The sequence below is a fragment of the Littorina saxatilis genome, linkage group LG5, assembly GCF_037325665.1.
Source record: "Littorina saxatilis isolate snail1 linkage group LG5, US_GU_Lsax_2.0, whole genome shotgun sequence".
NCBI lineage: Eukaryota > Metazoa > Mollusca > Gastropoda > Littorinimorpha > Littorinidae > Littorina > Littorina saxatilis.
The window spans coordinates 29,439,385-29,463,285 of record NC_090249.1 but is presented as its reverse complement, the minus strand read 5'-3'; the positions used below and the strand labels follow the sequence as shown (position 1 = coordinate 29,463,285).

Below are 23,901 nucleotides of genomic sequence, written 5' to 3'. Positions count from 1 at the left end.
AAACCAAGTTCCCAGTGCGATCGGAACACTCCAGTCCTGGGATGTCTGATCCCACCTTGACTGCAGGGAGGCCTGAAAAGGCCTCTTGTGAACCCTGCCCAACGGAATGAGGGAAGCCATGGATTCCATCTGACCCAGAACCGAAGTCAGAACCCTTGCACTGGCGTGATTCTCTCCGTAGAGAGACCGAATCAGACCCTGAAGCTTGTCGATCCGCCTTTGAGACGGACGGACAGACCACCGAAGTGTGTCGAATTCCATGCCCAGGTAAGTAAACGTCTGGGATGGTTCCAACTCGGATTTTGTCAGGTTGACAGAGAAACCCAGCTGTGCCGCCCGGCTCAGCACCCTGTGCGTATGAGCCTCGCAAAGCCCCCTGTTCTGGTGAAGGATTAACCAATCGTCCAGGTATGCTCTGAGACGGATGCCTTCCTGTCTCACAAGAGCGCAAAGCTGCCTGACCACAATCGTGAAAATCCACGGAGCTAAAGACAGGCCGAACGGCAGAGCCCTGAACTGGTAAGCTTTGCCGCCCCAAGGGAAGCGAAGCCACTTCCTGTCCGAGACATGTATGAGGACGTGAAAGTAAGCGTCTGTAAGATCGATCGACGTTGCCCAATCTCCCGGCCGTAAGGCCTCCCGAACCGAAGTTGGAGTTTCCATGGTAAACTTGATTACTCTCAGAAACTTGTTCAAAGGAGAAAGATCTAACACCGGCCTCCACGCCCCCGAGGCTTTCGGCACTACGAAAAGTCTGCCGTAAAACCCCGGGGACCGCGCGTCCAAGACCTCCTCTATAGCTCCCTTGAGCAGCAGAGCCGAGACCTCCTCCTGGACCGCGTTCCGTGCCACCAAATCCTTTGGCGCCCTGCAGGGCGGGATTATCCTGACCAGGGGAGCCTTCTGCCCTGACCAGAGAAGCCGGAACCCCGAACACACTATCCCCGTGACCCACTTGCTGGCCACCAGTTGCAGCCAGGAAGAAAGGGCCCTGGACGGGCCGCCCGCTACAACTAGCGCGGGGGCCACCGGGATGTGTTGTTCGGGGAAGTTTCATTGGGGGTGAGGCTTACGCCCCGACCCCCTGGAACCCCCGAAAGACTGACCCCTCTTAGGGTATGGAGCTCCACGCCCCCTACCCCTGGAGGAGAATGACTGCTTCTGGGCCTTCCCACCACCTGACGAAGACGTCTGAGGCTTAGCAGAAGAAAACGCCTGAGTCTGAGACTTGCCCTGAGGCTTCTGGAAGCCCTGTGAAGCCAAACGCGCGATCGCTACATCCCGCGCGTCCTGCGTCTCTTTCTGGAGTGCATCGAAAGACGCCTGCCCTAAGAGAGACCCCTCAGCAAAAGGGGAGACCTTCAGCCTCTCAATAGTCGCGGTGTCCCGAAATCTGGACCCCGTCAAGAAGGCTGACCTCCTTGAAAGAACTGCGTGAGTATACAGCCGGGCAGACAAAGCAACCTGTTCTCTAGTCACCTTGCCGAGAGTAGCCAGCAGTGTCGAAACATCTGTCGGCGACGCATCAAACCGAAATTCAAAAGGATCAAGAGATGTGGCAATCGATCTGGACAATGACCTTTGCAGAGACTCCGACAAGGACGTGAGCTCCAGCAAAGACCTTCCAACTTCCTCCACAGCTGCGAGAGAACCGTCAGTACATGGGACAACCCTATCCCTATTGTACCCATCTTCTCTCAAAGCAGCAAGTTCCGGCGTCACCGGAAGTGCCCCTGACGGCAGAGCAAAAGTGTCAATCAGACTCAGAGGATAAGGGGTAAGCTTGAACTTCGGAACACCGGAAGCTGCTCGAGCCCCAGGCTGAGCCAGCCAAGAGACAACGTCTTCCGGAGCCTCGCCGTGCTGAACCAACAACGGCACCGCCGGTTTGCGTTTACCACACAAGACGTTTGCCATTTCATAGGCAATAGTTGACGATTCCCGGAAGCGGAAGCGAGGCCGTTGCTCCTGTGCACTCCGGAAATCGTCAAAAGCAGAGCGAGGTGGGTGAAGCTGAGCCTTGTCCTTCACCACCCCTTCCGGAAAGTACCTGAACGCCGTTTCCGCCGCCAGCGCCACTGCGGCTGACAGCTTCACGGGCAAATTCAGTTGGGAATCCTCTACCACTGAGGCATCCCCGTCTTCCGCCCTACCCTCCGACTCGAGATCAAGCTCGGAGCCAGGAGGCAGAACATCGGACAGTTTATCGTCGGCAGAACCGACCACTTCCTGCCCCCCGGGCGGAAGAGGACTAAAACGGTCCCCGATATTCTCATAAAGAGACGTACGGAGGCGTTCGTCCTTTCGCTGCTCATAAGAACTCTCACGGCATCCAACGCACGAGAGAGCCCCCTGAGCTCGCACACCGGCAAGCGGTGTAGACATACCTTGTACTGGTGTCACATTCAGGAGAGACACCAACTTGGTACCCCCATCCTGCGAAGCATGGACATCCGCCCGAGTCACAGTCGCCGAAGGCTTAGCGGAAGTCGAAGCCGGAACTGCAGGAGACTGCCGTAACTGTGCTAAGGAGAGAACATCAGAAACACCCGACGGAAGCGCACGTAATTCCTCCCTAGTGGAAGATAATTCCGACGCTAGTGTCGAAACTTGAGCGCTCAAAGTCAACAATAAAGACGCAACTTCAGCTGGCGCTAACCCAGGGCAGCCATCTGAAGTTGAAGCAGAAGCAGAAGCAGAAGAAGAAGAAGCTTTGCCCGAAACACCACTCTTGCCAGAACGTAAACAAGCCTGACCGGAAGTTAAACTGACGTCTGCTAACACGGGAGATTTAACAGAAGTTGAATCGGAAGAAACAGACGCGGATTTTCCTGCGCCCTTCTCTCTCCTCGAGCTTCGTTTAGGAGGCGAATCGTCAGGCACCTGCCTCGAACTAGGCTTCCTTTTAACGCTATCAACAAGCGCAGCCTCCGCCATAGCAAAATAACTCACGAAAAATTTCAAAGAAAAACAATTTCAGAAAAATTTCACAAGTACAAAACGAGCGACGAAAAACGTCGCTAAAGTTATAACAAAACGGAAAGATCTCACCACACGGCGTAGGTAAAGGTGAAAAGATAGGCGACGACCAAGGGGAGATGCCAAAGCCAAAGACTATGGCGAAAAGCTGCAGACAGCAGGAGCGTACATCAGAAGCGTCCTTCCCAGTTGAACCGCTGAGAGAGAATGGTACAAATGGCGGCGTATGCGCACGCATACGGATGTTGGACCGGACATCGGTCTGATATTATGGGATGGATCACTCTTTTTTAGGGTGGTCTCCCTTGTTACCAAGGGGAACGCGTACAGCGTTACCAGCACTGAACTAGAGTTAATTGCTATATGTGAGTTGGGTAATAATATGTAATTTAATACACGTTTGCTGAGCTCTTGGTTTCATATAATCATGAACTTACGTCAGTGTAAAGCAAAAAAGTTGGACATGCTCGAAAAATGGATGAAACAGCCTGTGCTGGATGATGAAGCGAACAGGCCAGTCAAAAAAGTACACTCGTAACACGCAGTGCATCTTTGCTTGTTGGAACACACGGAGGAAGGGAGGTTACTCTAGCTTCACCTCAAATGAACAGCGACAGCGAGGTTCGTAACTTCGTTTGCTGTCACTGTCAGTTGATTCTTCGCTTTTGTTCTTTTTTTACTCGACCTGCACCCAAAGTGTAAAGATAAACGCTTTGTTTACTGTATCGCATACCACAGATACGTATCATGGTTTTGTCCTCTGTGAATGTTGTGTTTTCTTTTGTTTAGCCATGTGAGCAATGCTCTTCATCAATCCACTGAAACATGTTCGGTGCAGTGTCAAGTGTAGGCAGAAGTATAGTTCCTCGGCCAAACCGGAATCGGTACTATGATATATTTTTTTGAGCCCATTATGTATTTATTGAAGCCGAAAAATACAACATATATACCCATAGTAGCATTACAGAGACAAAGAAGCAGCTCATGGGATATGGCGAAAATACAACATTTAGTCAAGTAGCTGTCGAACTCACAGAATGAAACTGAACGCAATGCCATTTTTCAGCAAGACCGTATACTCGCAGCATCGTCAGTCCACCACTCATGGCAAAGGCAGTGAAATTGACAAGAAGAGCGGGGTAGTAGTTGCGCTAAGAAGGATAGCACGCTTTTCTGTACCTCTCTTTGTTTTAACTTTCTGAGCGTGTTTTTAATCCAAACATATCATATCTATATGTTTTTGGAATCAGGAACCGACAAGGAATAAGATGAAAGTGTTTTTAAATTGATTTCGACAATTTAATTTTGATAATAATTTTTATATATTTAATTTTCAGAGCTTGTTTTTAATCCAAATATAACATATTTATATGTTTTTGGAATCAGAAAATGATGGAGAATAAGATGAACGTAAATTTGGATCGTTTTATAAAAAAAATATTTTTTTTACAATTTTCAGATTTTTAATGACCAAAGTCATTAATTAATTTTTAAGCCACCAAGCTGAAATGCAATACCGAAGTCCGGGCTTCGTCGAAGATTACTTGACCAAAATTTCAACCAATTTGGTTGAAAAATGAGGGCGTGACAGTGCCGCCTCAACTTTCACGAAAAGCCGGATATGACGTCATCAAAGACATTTATCAAAAAAATGAAAAAAACGTTCGGGGATTTCATACCCAGGAACTCTCATGTCAAATTTCATAAAGATCGGTCCAGTAGTTTAGTCTGAATCGCTCTACACACACACACAGACACACACACACACACGCACGCACATACACCACGACCCTCGTCTCGATTCCCCCCTCTACGTTAAAACATTTAGTCAAAACTTGACTAAATGTAAAAATGAGGGAAAAAAACCACAGAAACCTGATTGCATTCTCACTCTTCATCCATGTAGCAAGTAAACGCTTGATCAATACTTGTAACCTTTAGTTTATCATCACGCAGGACATTATACATAAGAATTTACTTACCGCGGCTTACTTCTGGTCTCCACTGTCTCTTTGGCCTGTATTAAAGTGTACACTGTGCCATACACACTTCTGTTGTCTGGACAAACCTGGACAACAAAATTATACATATGTACAATGATCTGACTACAGTGACAATTGAATCACACCAACATTTAAACAACCAAGAAATAACACTCACAAACAGCAACAGGTATAATCATATGACACACCATCTGACCCATCATGCGTCTAATACGCCATTTAACTCTGCTACATATTGACAGTGCCAGATGCTAATTGGAACTGGTGGCATGTAACATTGTTGAATACATGTGCCATAAGCTTGGGACTTGCTGCATAAAGCATGTTCAATGTGCCGTAAGCATTGAACTGGCTGCATATAACATGTTAACTGTGCCATAAGCATCGACCTGGGATGCAACTGGTTGCATATAACGTGTTGAATGAGCCATAAACATGAAACTGGCTGCATGTAAGTTGTAACACAACCTGTTGAATGTATCGTAAACTTAGCATTGAAAAGGCAGGGTTTCATTTACAAGTGCGCCCTGCGCCATTGGCGCATTAAATCTGAAAATGTCCCATCACAATTTGCGTCAGTGTGTCAAAGGGCGCATTGAGATTACGTTCCACTGCGCCAGCAAATGTACACTTTACATCGGATTACACACACACACACACACACACACACACACACACACACACACACACACACACACACACACACACACACACACAAACACATACAGAGATAACACGATATAGCTGCTAATGCTCAGATGGCACCATATTGCACTATTTTGCATCTTTGGTCAAAACGCGTACAGGCCTCTTTGGCGCTACTTGCCTTCGACTATGTCCCATCGGAATTTGGTTGAGGGGGACAAATGTCCCATTGCCTTTTTCTCCCAGAAAGGTCTACCCAGGCAGAATCCATTCCCACCCCCACAGCTACATGCACAGACACAGGTACATGCACAAACAAATGCATACACACGCAGAGATAACGTACATCCAGTATCTGCAGGTCGTAGTTGCAGAAGGCGATGTAGCGTTGTCCCCAGCTGGCATCGTTGTGGATGGCTTCCACCATGTAGTGCTCAATGTCAAATGTCATTTGTAGCACAGTGATCTGAAAAGCAAATGTACAGATCTTGTTAGAAAAGTGAATGCCCTTGCAACCAACTCTGAAAAACAACCATCAGTTCCTAAGGACCACTCAGAAAAATACCAGACGAGTTTACCTCCACATAATTCACCTTTCCATAATTCATCTTTGCATAGCGACCACCAGTCTGTATAATGACCACTTTTGGTTGGTCACTTGGGTGGTCGTTATAGACAGGTTCTGTACCTGCAATATACTGAGCACAATCTAAGAATCTTACTCCATAGTCCATAAATCAAAATCAGTGACTAAATTTTTTTCTTTTTAAAAGACAAATGAAAGTAAGTTTACAATTTCTCATAATGAGAAACTTCTATGTCTTCAAACATTATTACCTTTCCAGGCAAAATACTTCATTGCACAAGGGGAGTAATGCAAGTGGCAAAAGACACAAAGTAAAAATTTTTCAGCCTCACCAGAGACATGTCTGTTTTGACTGTGCGTATGATGTTCAGTGACCTCTTGTTCCACACCACTTGTGCAGGTAGTATACTGCGATACGCCAAGTCATACTCATCTGTAAACACAAACACATCGTTCCGTTCAGTCACTTATGGGAACTACACAAGGTTTAAAAATCACTTACGTTTTAACACCCTAAAATACTGATAGCCCTGCACCTGGAAAAGAAATTAACTTTTACCGAGTGCTGCAAAATTTTAAGGAAAGTATAAACAGGTTTTTGAAAAAGTTAAGAGTTTGGCTTGGGAATGAGAGCTGTCGATCCTGCAAACAGAAAAATATTTAAGGGGCCCAAAAGCCTTTGTGGGGGAGTACACGTCACTTTGCCATAACCAGCTGAACTCCAAGCATGGTCTGTAAACCACAAAAATGAAAAATGTGCAACCTTTCTCACAGTCACAGTTAAAGCCGAACATCTGTCTTCAGGAGATCAAACTACATGGCTAAACTTTGCGTTGCCACTAATGCCAGCACAATAAACTAGATTGCAAGCACAAGAAACTAGAGCTTCATCTCCTTTGCACCGATGTTGGCCTTCATGCCTATGGTGTTATTGATCAGTTCATTACCTTCTGCAACCTGAGGCGAATCCACCAGCTCCTCGTTAGACAAGGCAAACCTTCGCACAGAAAACGTAAGAGTTCGCGCATAGTTGGTGTGCACAATAACGCTCTCCGAGCTTCGAGATCGACTGTCTCCACTGCTACTGGTGGAGGAGAAGAATGATCGTTGAGATGACGGCAGGCGAGAGGTGCAAGGTAAGTTTTCCTCAGAATCACTGGGAACGTATTTGCCGGCACACACTTCGAAGGTGGGGCTCTGAACAATGGAGGTGGGAGGGGAATGTAAACCACTGGCGGAATAGTGAGCGATGGGCTGAGTGTCGCGGTCTCTCTCAGACAAGGGTGCTGAGTTTCTGTCTGAAAGACCACCGCCTCCGCCCCCATGAGCGCTGTGCGGGCTGCGGGAATTGTCATTGTACCCTGAGGAACTTTTTGGCGATTTCGGTGACTTGGGTGACAGGCACTCGTGAATAGAGACGTAATGACTGTTGCCTCCGTGTCCGTTTTTAACATTCTCTGAGTTGTTGGCACTAGCTTCGTTCTTTGCACGGAGGGCTGGGCGGTGGCCGAGCAGAGTGGAACAAGTGCACTGCATGTTGGGTTTGAGGGGACTGCGGCACTTTTCACACACACGCACAGGTTTATCCTCTGCAGGGCCCTTGCAAACGTCTGCCTGTTCATTGTCGCTGTTCTCTGAGAAATCCGGTGAGTAAAAATTCTCCTCCTCACCGTCACTAGCAGCAGTGGATATCTCACACATGGACGACTCTGAAGCCCGCCGCCTTTTCTGGCTCGAGGTTTCTGATGACCTGTCATCGCAATTTTCCTGAGTGTAATAGATTGTCTTGTTGCCGAGAATGGATAAGTCTGCTCCTAGAATAGTTCTGTTTGGACTCTCACTACAATCCTTTCCTTCGTTGCTGGAAACTTTGGCTGACAGACGACCCGCGTCGTCAAAGCTTTGTAGAGGTAGTTTGGTGTCTACCTGAAGAGCGACAAGAGAATCTCCGGTGTTGAGAACAACAATGCCATCTACACGAAGCTGGACGCGAGGTGAGAAGAACGGGAATGGAGGAGCGAGGTCGAACTTGGTGTGAACACAGTAGCTGTGGAGAAGGCACTGCTGAATGCTGGGACTCGTGCAGGGAGCTGGAAAGAAAACACTTTCAGTATTATTCACTTGTGTGTATGTTTGCACATGTACTTTAAATTAATGACTTTCTTGCTCTTTATCTGTGCCGTTTTCTTTCATCACACAACTTTACTCAAGAATGATTGATAAACTTGTATGCCCCAAAACATGAGCAATCATAGACATTTACTAACTCATGTATCACATTACAAGCACTGAATTGTATTATATTCCTTCTTTATTTTGATTTCCAAAATAATAATTAATAAAAAATCAGTAAGTAAATCTGGAACATAAGAAGCTCAAGCAGAAGGTCCATGGCTCAACTGCCAGGATTGCACACACAGTCTAACGTAGAGATGCGAGGTAAATGCTGACCTTTTTTGGTTGGGTATGCGCAGTTTTGACAGTTGCCCACGGAGGGGAGAGCAGTAATGGTGAGAAAGCACTGGCAGGTGTCATCATGAGCACCAGGGACACTGTCACAAAACACAACCTTGGTTCACACGGTCAGTATTTATGTAACACAGGTATATGTTTTAAACTCTTTTGTTACATGCAAGTGTGTGAAATACAAGCAGTGCTGACCGCAGAACAACTAAAAGATAAACTCACTGTTACACTGTACAACTCAAGACTTTTTTTTCCCTCAATATGCTTGTTTTTTGTTTAAAAAAAAATTTCATCTAAAACTGATCACAGTTCAGTACTAGTACTGTTACCTAGTATTACACCTATTGCATGTTCACACAAAAATAATGATTCATATTTCAAGCCCAGTATGAATGAACAACTAACAATCAATAATGAGAAATAAAGTACCTGTGGCCATAGATGACTATCTTGTCGTTGTCTTGTGGCCATTCGCAGTAGGCAATGAATAAATCCTGAGTAATGTCCTCATCTCCAAACAGCCGTACTTCTGAGATCTAAAGATGAAAAGGGTCTTTATGATACTGTTCATCTCTGTTCTGATCCGTGAACTCGTTCTAATAGACTTTTCAAAGGTGTATGGTTATGTTTTAGGATAAAGATGTAAGATGTACATGTGTGCATGTATGGGTATCATGTGTTATTGTAAGGGAGAACCATTTCACGCACGCACGTACGCATGCACTCACACACTCACACTCACAAACACACACACTCTCTCTCCCTCCCTCCCTCCCTCCCTCCCTCCCTCCCTCCCTCCCTCCCTCCCCCCCCCCCCCCTCCCTCCTCCCTCCCTCCCTCCCTCCCTCCCTCCTCCCTCCCTCCCTCCCTCCCTCCCTCCCTCCCTCCCTCCCTCCCTCCCTCCCTCCCTCCCTCCCTCCCTCCCTCCCTCCCTCCCTCCCTCCCTCCCTCCCTCCCTCCCTCCCTCCCTCCCTCCCTCCCTCCCTCCCTCCCTCCCTCCCTCTCCCTCCCTCCCTCCCTCCTCTCTCTCTCTCTCTCTCTCTCTCTCTCTCTCTCTCTCTCTCTCTCTCTCTCTCTCTCTCTCTCTCTCTCTCTCTCTCTCTCTCTCTCTCTCTCTCTCACACACACACACACAGGTATGTTAAAAAATCAAACGTTTGTACTGAAAGCCTAGTGGCTGCAATAATACCAACCATTCTAGCTGCATGACTTTAAATACCATGATCTAGAAATCCAAATTGACCATAAACAAAACTTAAATGGACAATAAAAAGTACCTTGCCTTACTCACACACACACACACACACACACACACAACACACAAACGCATAGCACTGACCAAATGGAGCGGTTTGCAGGGTACAAAGAGCCACCACTGCAGCTTGTACACATAGATGGGGTAAGCAGTGTGCTCTTCTGTGTCCAGATACAGAGAGTAGGACAGAACAAACTGCCCTGATTTGCTGAACCCAAGAAACACATGTCTGAAAGACAAAGAAATTACATACATGTATAATTCATTTCAGGACAAATGCGTACATCATCTGATTTAAAACATCCACTTCTACAGTGACAGTGTAAATAAAAGATCTTTCTTTCTTTATTTGGTGTTTAACGTCGTTTTCAAAAATAAAAGATGTCATGGTTTATATGTTTCAAATTAGAACAGAAAGAGCCCATGCTTGTACGACTCACCTTCGTCACACTTATTATGAATCAGAAGCAAATTAATAATTGTTGACCCCACTATGACATTGAAATTTGTCAACCAAATCTGGGGTACGTTGGGAAGTCATCAACATCTGAGAAACCCTCTTCTTCTTCTTCTTCTTCTGCGTTCGTGGGCTGAAACTCCCACATACACTCGTGTTTTTGCACGAGGGAATTTTACGTGTATGACCGTTTTTACCCCGCCATTTAGGCAGCCATACGCCGCTTTCGGAGGAAGCATGCTGGGTATTTTCCTGTTTCAATAACCCACCGAACTCTGACATGGATTACAGGATCTTTTCCGTGCGCACTTGGTCTTGTGCTTGCGTGTACACACGAAGGGGGATAAGCCACTAGCAGGTCTGCACATAAGTTGACCTGGGAGATCGGAAAAATCTCCACACTTAACCCACCAGGCGGCCGCAGCCGGGATTCGAACCCTCGACCTTCCGATTAAGAGGCCGACGTCTTACCACCCCGTCACAGCACCCATTGAGAAAACCTCAATGTTGAGCTTTTGTCCATGCATGCACAGCCGTCCAGCCCGAACACTCCTCTTTACTGAGACTCTCCAGATTACTCAAATGTATCAAAAACAACTTTCCAAGGAAGCAGCTTTGACTTAAAAACAACTGTATTCTTACTTTCATTCATAAGCCAGTACACTGTTCCTGTGCAAGTGTATAACAAATCCTTTTACCTTGTATAAGAGTTACCATGCAATACCCCTTACTTTTGCAAACAGCTGGCCATTTGCATGAGTAGTGGGTTAAGTAAAATAGTAATAGCATGATCTGTGTATTCACTGTTCCCCAGGTTATATGAAGCATGATGCTGACCTTTGTCTGTCTGGAGTCGTATTAAGCGATCAAGAGAACAATTATATAGACCAGGCATGGGAATTGAACAAAGTAAAAAAGGCGGAAAATATGTAAGTAATAGCAAAGTCGACGGCGCGAAGCGCCTAGCCCAGCTAGGGGGGTTCGGCCGGGCATGCCCCCCCCCCCCCCCCCCCCCCCCCCGGATTTTGTTTTCTCCAAAGAACTCTAATGGTGCAATTTGGTGTCATATGAGCTCCAAATTTGCCATTAAATTCAGTTTTTAGAACCATTTTTGCCTCCCCCCTTTATTTTTTTGGCGGACACTTCTGCTTTTTCGGCTGAACAACAAACAAAAAATCGGCGGAAATTTGCCTTTCGGCGGACAATTCCCATGCCTGATAGACAGATGATATGCTCAAGATGATATTAACAGCTATTGTGTTTTCAGCGTAGCAATAGGGCCCGATATTTAGACGAGACAAGTATAATGCCGACGAGTCGAAGACGAGTCGCATTATACTTGTTCGAGTCTAATTATCGGACCCTATTGCTACGATGAAAACACAATAGCGTTTATATAGCTATTCTGACATTAAATTCTGTGTTAAAATCATGTTTTTGTCAGCATCAAGTACCAGAATGGTCCATGTCGTTGATTGCAGACGACGGTTCCCTTTCCGCATGAAGCCACGGAAATAACCGAACATTGAAAAACCCACGGACATGTATTACGGAGAAAACTCGAGATAACCGGATGTTTAGCATTACGTCAATATGCTAGGAATCATATGACGTCATGACGTATCATGCTTGCCTACGTATATTGTATGTTCGAAAGTCTGACTTCTGTTGGGAATTCGCGTGGAGAAGACTGCGGTAAATCTGTAGATGATAAGAGAACAAGGATTGTCTCAAAAGAAACGACTAAATGTTTCAGACCGGCAACTTCATTTCAACATTGCACTATACAATGGACGTTCTATGTGACAGGAGAGTTTGCTGATTTTGTGTTAAACATTGGAGAGATGATCAGATCGTCTGCTAGAATCAGAGATAGGTCGCTTCAGATTGCAGCTTCTGGAAATGTGCAAGGTTTGTTGCCTGTTAAAGAACTGGATTTTACACGTAATGTATGTCATGTATAGTAAGCAACAACAAAAACACACACAAAGCAAATGGCATCGTCTGTCGACTAGTCACAGAAACAAACCTGGCGAGGTATGCGTGTACTTTATACACGTGGAAGAAACCGGAACCATGCGTCTTTGTTTACGACAATATGCTTTTGGATATTGAGTAAAATGGCCGACTTCCGCAGCATTATGCTTTGATGATCGGAAGAGACCATCCAATCACAGCCCCCGAATTCCCCCACGTGTTCATCAGAATAGCTATATATGTTTATAAACCCTTTGAAAGTTTGACACAAAAGCATCATATCATCTCTCTAATTCAGAAATACATGGACTATGCCTACAGTACTTATACTACTAAGTACACTGTAAAATTGTAAACTTCTGCTAAAATATGATAGATCATGTACATATATTGTAAACTTGCAGATCTTTTGTAACACATTTTAAATGCTTTCTGCTCAGACTTATAACTTCAAAGGGTCAAAGATAACCTTACCCTTCCTCTAGCACAGCCAAGGGGACCAAGGACTTCAGTCTGTAACACATTCTCCCTGGAATTTTTGTAAACAGCTTCCATGGTAGTTTTCCTTTGATTGTTCGTGAACCACCATGAATCTGAAATGCAGTAACCAAATCATTACAGAAGTCCTAAATTAACTGATTTGTTTATATATTAATAATACACGTACATGAATGTAAAACAAAACAAAAATGAAATTAAAAAAACACCATGAAATTTCAAGCTTAAAAACAGCCATTATATTTAAAACAATAAATAAAAATACACTGAGGTGCGCACACACACACATACACAAAGTGCCACACACACACAAAGTGCCACACACACACAGTACCACATACTGCCACACACAACCTAATGTATGAGAGGGAGGTACCCAAAATGAGGCAAGGGTACAGGGGCTGGACAGGTATAGGGGGTCTATGGAGCCTTGCCGGCAAAGCTGTTTTTGAAATTTAGCATTTGAAAGGGGTACATGTATTTTAGGTCACGATCTCCTTGAGAGAAAAAGGTACATTTGCAGCGTAATGGGTGGGGGGACTCCTGGATTCCAACACCCCCCCCCGTCCCCCAGCTCTGCACACACACACTAGCACACATGCAGTTAATTATGATCCCATGTGCAATCCGGAGCATAGTACTGTAGTGTTATATTTCATTACTAGATGTATAATATAATATATACTAGATGATTACCCGCTTTGCCGGGTACCGGCTTCGCCGGGAAGAAGTAGAGCCGAATACCAGGCTGCGCCTGGGACCCGGCAAAGCCGGGTGTACGCCGGCTTTGCCGGCGCACGAAGGAAAGGAGATAAACGCGCAAAACACTGGAGACCTTCTAAAAATAGTAACGTGCAGTGACCTTCTAAAAATAGTAACGTACTAACGGGAATATGGATTGACGCCACACGAAGGAAGGGAGATAAGATAAACGCGCAAAACACTGGAGACCTTCTAAAAATAGTAACGTGCAGTGACCTTCTAAAAATAGTAACGTACTAACGGGAATATGGATTGACGCCACACGAAGGAAGGGAGATAAACGCAAAACACTGGAGAAGATAAGGAAGAGTTACTGGGAATGGTGAAATGAACAGAAAAACCAAAATCGGTTCAGCGCTGCGCGCTGAGAGCACGTGTTGAAAATTCTCATCGACCAGGTTGTGTCCGGGGTCTAGCTGAATATGCCCACCAAATTTGAAGCAGATCCATCGAGAACTTTGGCCGTGCATGGCGAACAGACACACACACAGACACAAGTCGTATATAGATATATATTATTGGTAAACACCAGCCTTTCACACTAAATTCCATTCCCGAATAATGTACTTTTTTTTAAGCTAAAGGGACGGGTGCATGGGGTGGGGGCCGGGGTGGTTAGGAATGTTGACGGGGGCGGGAGAAGAGAATTTAAGAGGCCTTGAGAAAGTATGTGTTGTTTCTCTATGCACAAAGAGGGAGAGAACCTGCAGCTACCATTTTGCATAAAATGGTTGCTGCCTAAATCATAAAAGTCATGGATTTTTACCAAGATTGGTCACATTTATTTTGTTCTCTGATTAATTTAATTTCATTATTATTTTTCATTCTTTTGTTAAATGGAAATTAACACACAACACTCACTTTAATTACTCTTCATTTTTTTGGATTCACTGTTTTATTGATAGCTCTTTCTTGTTCATACTTTACCAAACCTAGACTGAAAATTAATATTGATTTTCTTCAGAATACAATGAATTTTATAACTGAATTCAAAACATCATAGTTTCATATACTGCAGGATTGCTAACTTTACCTGTTTCTGGCAGTGGAACAGTCTTATTTTTTTGGTGACAACAAATTCTCTAATCTAGTATCTTGTCATATGTCCATCGTAACTAAATAACATCTGAACGTTGTTAGTCAGAAGTGACTCACATTCAGAGAGCCCCACAGAAAAATAACTGAATCAGACGTTTTGCTAAACAACAGCAGTTCAAACGTTTTCCAGACTCTATCTATAAATGAATCAGCTGTGTTTAGTGATACCAATGCATTAAATTTAAATCCAACACTTTCACAAGGGCTACAAACATCATCGAACACAGACAAAAACGAAGACATAATAATTAAAACACACAAAGCCTTCTTTGCTTGGCCTTGACCAAACGATTACTTCCCTTTGTTTCGGACCACATTGTTACTCAAGCAAACAATCTAATGCTTCGCTCTTCATCCTCACAGCGCAGAGTAACAGTCAGGCTACATACGTTATACTAACTTACGGATAAAGGCCTGCACAAGGTCAACAGAAACAAAGGAAGAGAAAACAAAGGATAACTTACCTCTCTGGCAGCCAGTTTTTTCACAAGGCTGGCCGCCATTTCAAAGTCTTCGTCAAATCTTGGGTTTACGTCCCTTGAAGGTGGAGACGATGGAGTCGTGTTATCTCATACTAGTACAATATTTGATGCAAACAGTGTAGACTTTAGTGGCTAGTGTAAAGCTTATCAAAAATCAGTGGAAAATAATACGTTCCATGCGACTAATGCGCAGAATTTGTTCTACAAAAAAAGGGAACATCGAATCACAGAAAGTGTCGTCTGCTTCAAACATTCAAGGGAACGCACTCTGAACACTTCCGGTATGTTCCTGGCGGAATCTTTGACGTCTGCAGTACGACTGTTGTCTACGATCTTGGTCTAACGTGTAGATTTACTCACATGGCGTGTTCAGCAAGTTTTTCAGAAGTACCAGTGATTAATGTAACCTGTAACAACATTAAAGAACTCTGGCCTTCGCTGGTATTGGCTCTGAAAACGTCAACATTCGTTGCACTTGACACGGTGGGTGTCTATTTTTCACACACTTGACTTAGTGCTTACAGTTACACGTATCTGTTTTCTGAGGAACTTTACTGGTAATATGAATTGGGTAACAATGAAACATTCTCGGTGCGATGCTAGTGGGTAGCCGCATACTAAATGTTGAAGTTTTTTTTCTCTCAATAATCTGTCAAGTTAAACCAAAAATGAAAAGGATTCAGAATTTAAAGTGCAGTTGTTGTTTCCTTTTTGTGACACAAGTTGTGTGTGTGGTGGCCTTTTGGTGTTTCTTATTTAATTTTCTTCTTCTAAGTTCTTTTTTCAAGTTACAAATTGGTTTGGTATGATGCAGATTCCAACAGGGGTGTACCTTAACTTTTTTTGCTACCGGCCAGGGAAGCCGGTAAGTCAAAAATTTAACTGACCCCCCCCCCCCCCCCCCAAAATCCCAACCGGTGTCACGATTTCATCTTTCGCCTGTGTACATATTTCCCCCTCGACATATACTCAAGACTGAAATGTTGTTTCCTGGTAAAATTAAGAAGTGAAATTATTTATGCAAATTATGGACGAAAAGCATGTCAGTTTCTTGCATGTGAAGAAAATTGGTGGTAAAATGTAATAGATTTCACCCCCAAAATCGAATTCTTCGAAAACGTGTACTGAGTGGTTACGTCCCTTGAGTAAGAAGGAAAACTTTTTAGGATAAATCAAATTTCTAAGTTAAATAAAACAAATTGGTTAGACAAATTTGGCCCCATGAATGTTAAGATCTGTACACAAGGTCGCTCATCAGTACTATCGAAGGGTGTTTTTTTGTTCAGTGTAGAGTTTATACTAGATCAACGAGGCCGAGAAGCGAAATATCAACACGGCGAAAGATGAAAACGTCACACCGGCCCCCAACCGGCCGGGATTTCTTACAACCGCCCCAGTGGCTCGTCGCGTGCTAACCACATGCACAAAAGACGTACATTCATACTTAGGCCACAAAAAAAAAATTGTCTGTTTCTGGTCACCCGACCGACCCTAAATTTCGGCGCCGACCCTAAACTTTTTTTTTCCAAACTCAAAAATTTTTATTTATTTTTTGGTGGTAAAGGACAGGGTGAGAAAATGAACAACAAAAACGTGTGAAAACGAAAGTCCGCTGACGATTTGTAAATGTGTTGAGTGTCTTGTCTCTATGTATAGTGAATCCAGTCTCTTTGCGCGATTTTTAAAGTTAGTTTTATTGGTCTACATTTGGGGTAAAAAAAAAATAAAAAAATAAAAAATAAAAAAAATCCCGACCTACCGACCCTATTTTTTTAGCCATGTTACCAGAAACAGACAATTTTTTTTTTTTGGCCTTATTATGCATACATGTGGATTTGCACTACTAATAACTACCACAAACACACACAAAACTTGATGACTAAAATGCTATATTTTAATATAATGATAATTAACCTTGTTTTAATAAAGAATTTAAAATAAAAGCCGCCACAAAGAAACAAGAAATCAAAACAACATTCACACCCTGTCACACAATCACACACTAAACCTCACTGAAAGTTACCCCCTTTATGTACCCCCTACCACACAATTTACAAAGTAATTTACTATGGAACTTTACTTACCACATAAACACACACTTTAAACAAAAGAGTAAATCAGCAATTTTTTTTAATTTAAATTATGTTTTTTGTTGTGAAAACCAAGTATAAAAAGCTGACTACAATTACAAATTTTTTTCTAAGTTGCTTTCTTGTTTTGTTTCTTTTTCTTTATGTGTGTGTTATTAATATTACTGTTAGATCAAGCAGGAGTATAAAAGTTGCATACCAGCCAAATTTACCACAGCCTAAGTCATAAATAATCAAAAGCATTATATTTCAATTCTATTTCCTAATGAAAACAAACAGATGTTCCGATTTCCTGATCCTAGAATAATTGTTTACAGGTGATCTTTATGCTTTTGATTGAGAAGAGTTGCAGAGTTGCACCCCTTATCCTATTGTTGAAGGTCTGTCTTTTCTTCTTTATCACATATATACTGGATGTTTTTGTTTGTTACTTCCTTAGTTGAAGGGAAATAATTGACAGCAGTAGTACTGTCACTACTTGTACTAAGTTGGTCAGCAAAGCTGGTGTTAACATATTTTAGAAAACGGTCTTAATGAGTATCCCTGCAGTCAATGACCATACATTTCCCAGAAACTGGATCAGTGGTACATAGCAGGCACATCAAAGGAAAAATACAGAGGGGGAATATGTTTGCTCTGGATGGGCGGTCAGATCAAAGGCAGATGCATTGTAAAAGCTGGTTGGCCTTGAGACATGGGTCAATGACCGGTACTTGCTGCCAGTCCAGACACTGACCTTCTTACCCGGGGTCAATGACCGAGTTTTTATCTCAGAGGAATTTTGAACCTGCTACGCGATTTTAACCCGCCGGGGGCGATCGGGCGACCGCCAATATTCAGCCCTGTTCCATGCAGTTAGATCAGCAGTGACACTTGCCATTGCTGGTACCACAGGACAATATCCAAATAGTGGCTAATTAACTCAAAAAATTGAGTGAGAAAATTGGTACCTGCAGCTGTCTAATCCCCACCTTCCAGACTGTTTCTGTGATGATTACTGTGATACATGTATATATATTTTCTTAGAGTTGTCAATTATTTGTGTTTCACAGGAGCTGAGTGGACTTGGAAACAGAAAGCTCCTTGGTGCGAGGTAATAAAACAAAAATTTAGTTGTTACTGATGTTAGTGGGCACTGTGAGTGATAATTCACATTGCACACACAATTTTGTGGGAATGAATGTCACATCTGTTGGAATGGAAACCTTGAAAATCTTGAGAACTTATATAGTTGAATGTTGTTGATTGCTTGAGTACAGACGGCATATGTGCTGAGCCTTCATCAATTCATGCAATGGATGTACAGATTGACAATAGTGGTTTAACAAAAATGTGTGTTTGTCTTGACAGATCCTTACCAGATCGTTACACGAACCTGTGTGAAGTGGCCAAGACTCGATCAGTGCTGTCCCTTGGTCTGTCCTGCTTCAAGCTTCAGAACGTAGGACAATCATGCATCAGCAAAGATGTTTCCCAGGCTGACACTGTTGCAGATACTGGGTCCCAGGTCCATGTCAATCAATGGTCGTTCACTGTCCAGACATTCAACGTAGTGTTACTGTGCTCAGAAGAATACACTGTGGAGCCTGGAGCCCTGAAGTTTCTGGTGGAACATGGGTTTGATTTCAACAAGCAGTACTCTGCAGGGGTTACGTATCATCGTGGCAAGGAAAAAGTATGCTTTATTTGTTTGAAAGGATAATATAGGTCAGACTCAGTGTTGTACCCAGGTCTTGGTCTTCGGTCATTAACGCATACTTTTTGTATTTGATGCATTGTTCTGACCCCAGGCCGGTCAAATGTCAGATAGCTTTGACACGCAGGATGTTTTCTTACACAATGTTTTGCAGCCAGGACAGTTTGACTAATATTGAAGCCAGATGTAACTGGCCTATACTTTTGAGTGCCTTACTTAAGTATAGATAACTAGAAAGATGGTTAAATCAGCAGGAAACTAGGTGATTTGAATTGGTGTTTTTTTTTAAAAGAATGTTACTGTTGGACATTACAGAGGTATTTATCACATGGACATGCCGTCTGTGCAGCTGAAAAACGGTATACTTGTGTGGATATTGCATACACAAAGCAACATTGCGCAATCATGCATGTATTATTTTTTGTACAGACTGACACGGGTGGCAGCAAGTCATCCAAGGCAGCGTCTGGACCCACAGCCAGGCAACTCTTTGAAATTCTCCTGTGGAGTGAAGTGCCCTTAGTGCTACATAACGGCTTTCTTGACCTGGTGTTTCTTTATCAGAACTTCTACACTGATCTTCCACCGACACTGCAGGTGTTTCTCGCTGACTTGGCAGAGATGTTCCCTAGTGGGATTCTGGACACCAAGTATGCTGTGGAGTTTGTGGATCGTCTGCCAGCTACATACTTGGAATATGTGTTCAGGAAATGGTAATACTCCAGAAAAAAGTGTGTGTATGATTTCAGTCTTAGTGTCAGGGACTGAGGGAGTGTGTGTGTGTTTTTTGTGTGGAAAGAGAATGGGATACTTTCCCCTAGCTTGTACCACAAGAACTGAAGATGAAAGGTTTGCATTTAAATCAGAAGTCTTGGAATTTGATTTTGAGAAAAAATTTAACTTAAATGGTAAATTTTTTTGTCTGAGCTGTTTCTTTTACATGATGGCTGAAGGAACATTTCATATTTGAGCAAGGTGTGACTTGCTTCTTGGCCCTCGCAGAAAGTCATGGATTCAACTGCACGTAATGTCATATGACCTGTAAAAAGAAGTTTTGTTTTAATCTGCCCTTTTTATTTTACCTTCAGGCAAAGAAGAAACGCCCTTCAAGCTAGCACAGAGCGCCGCAAGGTCAGCCTAGAATTTGGCCGTCTGCCAGCGAACAGCGATCACGTTACGTACAGTCACTGCGGCCTGCCAACCACGTGCGTAGAGATGGACTTCATCCCAAAAGCTGCAGTTCTCCAGGACCTTGTGTGTCTGAGTTTTGCTGTAAGTAGGTCTACATAATAATTGAGGTCACGCACTTGATGCAGACACAGGGAGAGTGTGCACGAGAACGTACCCAGCTAGGTTTGATTGGTTGAAATAGAGATTTGATTTAGATTTTATCCAGTCCAAACTAGTATGTGGGTTCCATCTGGTTGGGCACCATCCTATGTACACCAATCCAGGTTCCAAGCGGTCGAGGAAAAATCAGAAAGGGAAAGGAAAGATTAGGAAGAGAGGAGAGTGGGATTCTTGTTCATGTGGTACATTTACTGAAGCTTTGTTTGCATGCTGCCTGGAACTTTGCATCACAATTGATTTAGATACAGTGAAGTCCGGATGTAGTGATAGCCCTCGGGACCAAATTTTTTTTATCACTACATCCGGACTATCATTACACCAGGACGTCCGGTTATAGTGATATTTTTGTAGGTTTTATCACTACATCCGGACGTCCGGTTATAGTGATATTTTTGTAGGTTTTATCACTACATCCGGACGTCCGGTTATAGTTCTATTTTTGTAGGTTTTATTACTACATCCGGCCAATCGCTTGTAGTTGTAGTGATATCTTCAAAGCTTTTATTGCTACATGCGGCGGCACATTTGGTAAACTAGCCTCAAGGCAGTAACAAGGTGATTTTGGAACCACTATTGATTTCGTTTTGTGACGTTTCTTCAGTCGTCTTTGTCAGGCTTGCCAATGTCCTGTGTTAACCTACCCCCGTCCTGGCAGTTCAACAGCCGGTGTGTGTGCGTGCGTGCGTGTGTGTGTGTGTTTTAGAGAGAGAGAGAGAGAAGGGTCACTTAGAAATAAGGGTTAAATGAAAAATTGTCAGATCAATTTTCCGCTTCAGGGTAAGCACAGTGCGTGGCTGGCTTTTGCTCGCCATTTTGGTAAAGGGAGATTACTCTCGAACATTATCACTACAGCCGGACTTTAGCTTCCCCGGGACTTGAAAATAGTATCACTACAAGTGGACTATCACTATATCCGGACTGAAAAATATCACTACAACCGGACTAAGTTAACAAAGAACATGAACAACTGGGACCGGGACCCAGAAATTCTATTACTACAGCCAGACTATCACTATATGGGTCTATCACTACAGCCGGACTTCACTGTAACTTATTCAGGACAAAAATGCTTTGGTTAAAGCCAGGGGAAAAGTCTGAGACAATAACAGGAAAAGTTATGGTAATGAGGAAGAGTGTCTTTATAATCAAGGTAGGTCATTTCTGTTTGATAGGTTAATTTTTCATTTGTCTTCAGCAGGTAAAATTAACAGGACTAATCCTTATGTTGCCATCTGCCTTTGCAGGGTCATGGCTGGTGCAACAAAGGAAAGCAATGCCCCAAATCACACGCCATTGACCTTATCCTTGACCTTGACGGCATCAAAGCTGCCAAAGGTCGCAAGCGTCGGCGCAAGCAGCGAGAAGTGCAGCAGGAGAGGGTAGAAGATGAAATGGAGGAAGGTGATGAGAATACCTCTACAAATTCTGATGGGAGCAAAAGGGTGCGCATGAACCATCCAATAGTTGGTTCTAGTCCACAAGTTGAGAACAGCTCTCCCCTGGGGGAAAGTGACAGCATGGATGCCACTGGGGACAGCGACAGGTCGACTAATGGGAGGCAAGCCAGTGGTACGGAAACAGACTTTGACATCACCGACGAGTATCTCAAAACGTCATTTCAGTTAGAGTCGAGTCGCAGCGGAGGTCACCGGGCAGGGTTTGATGCCTTCATGACTGGTTTCATCATGGCATGCATCATAAGCAAACACACCTCCGTGGAAGAGGGACTAGAGAGGGCAGTTGGCGCAAGCATCAAACTCAGTCAGTTAACAGGGATGGACAGTTTGAAGAACAAGATCTATGCCATGGGTAAAGATCACCCGATGACAGTATCAAAGAGCAATTTTTGCAGCCCTTCCAGGAACCATAGGGAGAGAATTCAGAAGCTGAAAAAGTCATGAGTTCTGTGTGAAATGTTGTTTTCGAGATTTCTTTCTTTTATAATAAACTACCAAATATGTCCAGGCCTGTGCATGTACAGAACTGAGAAATATGTATTTGTGTATTATTTTGTGAGGCAATTTAGAAATATTTCAGAATTTGTGACATAGAAGTATCCTCATTATTACAATCATTATTTGCATGGGATTAAAAACATCCTTCCAGTTGGACTCATACCAAAAATCAAGTCTGGCAGTTTACTGTGCCGAGTGAGAATGTTTTGCTGAAATAACAGATTTATGGCGTCAGTTACGAAAATACTGATTCTATCTTGTACTCGTCAGGTGCTAAAGGAAAACCTCTCACATACTGCAAAGACTCAAAATCTGAGATTCATGCACCACCAGTTTCTTATTTACCCCGGCATTTAACTTGGTTAAACATACCTCTTTTCTGTTGAACATGCTGTAATTTGGAAACAAGAAAGGTAAGTTGTTCACTTGTTGGAATGTTTATTGACAAAACAATACTTTTCAGTCAAAAATACCTGGTTTTTTATTCTGAATTTTGGAACATTCTGTTTTTGTTACTTGGAAAGTCACCTCTGCAGAATTTGGACAACATAAGTTAGCGACCGATTCGTTAAAGCTTTGTTAATAAATAATGAATGGTCCTTTTTGCAATAGCCTCCAACTGAAGAGCAAGTGATGTGTGCATGCATGCTTGATGAACTCATTTGTATGGTCATTTATTTCTTATCGTTTCTTATTAACCAACGAAATGCTCTGCTCGTTGCTGGCCTTTAAAGGCACAGTAAGCCTCCCGTAAAGCATCACAGAGCTCCCCGAGCGTCTAAATACAGTACAAGCATACTTCCATTTGAACGCTCACCGAACGGGAACATCCTGGCTGCTTTCTGTCGAGCGTGAGACATTTTCCAAGAATTTATTTTCGTGGATTTGCTCCTCTACAACAATGGCGCCTCGTTTTGGTGCTAGACCTAACTTTTAAAATCTAAATAATAAATTGACAGCTTGTTACACAAACATTCTTTAATCATAAAAGAATTCGTTTTTCATCAAGACAAGATCAGAACAATTCGAAGTTGTGAAAGTTTAAAAAAAGAAAAGCCCGGAAGCAGGGTCACGCAAGGGTCGTAGCAGACGACGGCCCGGTTATCAGTGCAAATCGCCGTTCCTCTCAACAGTCAAAATCCATCGCTAGAGTTCTTGTGAACCACAGCCGTTGTTTCGTGCATAAAAAACGTGCTATTTTAGATAAGCTCACGTCGAGTCGCATTCAAATGACTAACTATGACGACTGCATTGTGAAAAGGGGGAAAACTGGATCACACGGGTTCACGATGGCTCAGGGGTAAGATAAACCACGCAAAAATAAAGTCTTTGAAAATTGTTCGCTCTTTACGGAGGGCACCTAGGATGTTCTCAATTGGTGAGTGTTTAAATGAAAGGGTGTTTGTGCTGTGTGTAAAAGCCTGACCGTACCTGTGATGGTTTACGGGAGGCTTACTCTGCCTTTAACTTTGCGAGTTCTGAATTTACTTTAACCACTTTTCTGTTGAACATGCTGTTATATTGAAAGTCACCTACATGGGTGTTACTCTTCCGGCTTTTGCCGGATTTCCGGTTTTTGCCGGATTTCCGGTTTTTGAAAGA

At 43.5% G+C, this 23,901-nt stretch overlaps 2 protein-coding genes across 2 annotated transcripts in view; one reads left to right on the top strand and one right to left on the bottom strand.

The window, feature by feature from the left end:
• The window catches only part of LOC138966809 (DDB1- and CUL4-associated factor 15-like), a 31,514-nt gene extending 16,083 nt beyond the window's left edge, over positions 1–15,431 (bottom strand). The window contains exons 1-9 of the mRNA XM_070339150.1: positions 15,191–15,431; positions 12,843–12,961; positions 10,019–10,163; positions 9,109–9,215; positions 8,665–8,765; positions 7,161–8,303; positions 6,546–6,646; positions 5,974–6,093; positions 4,962–5,047 (exon numbers count right to left, since the gene is read on the bottom strand). Coding sequence (XP_070195251.1) covers positions 4,962–5,047; positions 5,974–6,093; positions 6,546–6,646; positions 7,161–8,303; positions 8,665–8,765; positions 9,109–9,215; positions 10,019–10,163; positions 12,843–12,961; positions 15,191–15,229 — 1,961 coding nt within the window. The 5' untranslated portion in view covers positions 15,230–15,431. The remainder of the gene's footprint in view (positions 1–4,961; positions 5,048–5,973; positions 6,094–6,545; positions 6,647–7,160; positions 8,304–8,664; positions 8,766–9,108; positions 9,216–10,018; positions 10,164–12,842; positions 12,962–15,190) is intronic.
• A 69-nt stretch (positions 15,432–15,500) lies between these two features.
• On the top strand, positions 15,501–23,878 carry LOC138966816 (target of EGR1 protein 1-like). Its single transcript, XM_070339163.1, has 6 exons — positions 15,501–15,691; positions 18,351–18,391; positions 18,649–18,973; positions 19,424–19,707; positions 20,083–20,266; positions 21,589–23,878. Exons 1-6 carry the CDS (start codon positions 15,569–15,571, stop codon positions 22,243–22,245), a joined length of 1,614 nt encoding a protein of 537 aa, XP_070195264.1. The 5' UTR covers positions 15,501–15,568; the 3' UTR covers positions 22,246–23,878.
• Positions 23,879–23,901: the final 23 nt, after the last annotated feature.

Bases quoted from the DNA above. Each gene is read 5' to 3' on its own strand.
- LOC138966816 (XM_070339163.1), top strand. From the start codon at position 15,569: ATGGCGTGTTCAGCAAGTTTTTCAGAAGTACCAGTGATTAATGTAACC. The intron at 15,692-18,350 runs GTGGGTGTCTAT...TGTGTTTCACAG, and splicing joins CATTCGTTGCACTTGACACG to GAGCTGAGTGGACTTGGAAA. The intron at 20,267-21,588 runs GTAAGTAGGTCT...CTGCCTTTGCAG, and splicing joins TTGTGTGTCTGAGTTTTGCT to GGTCATGGCTGGTGCAACAA.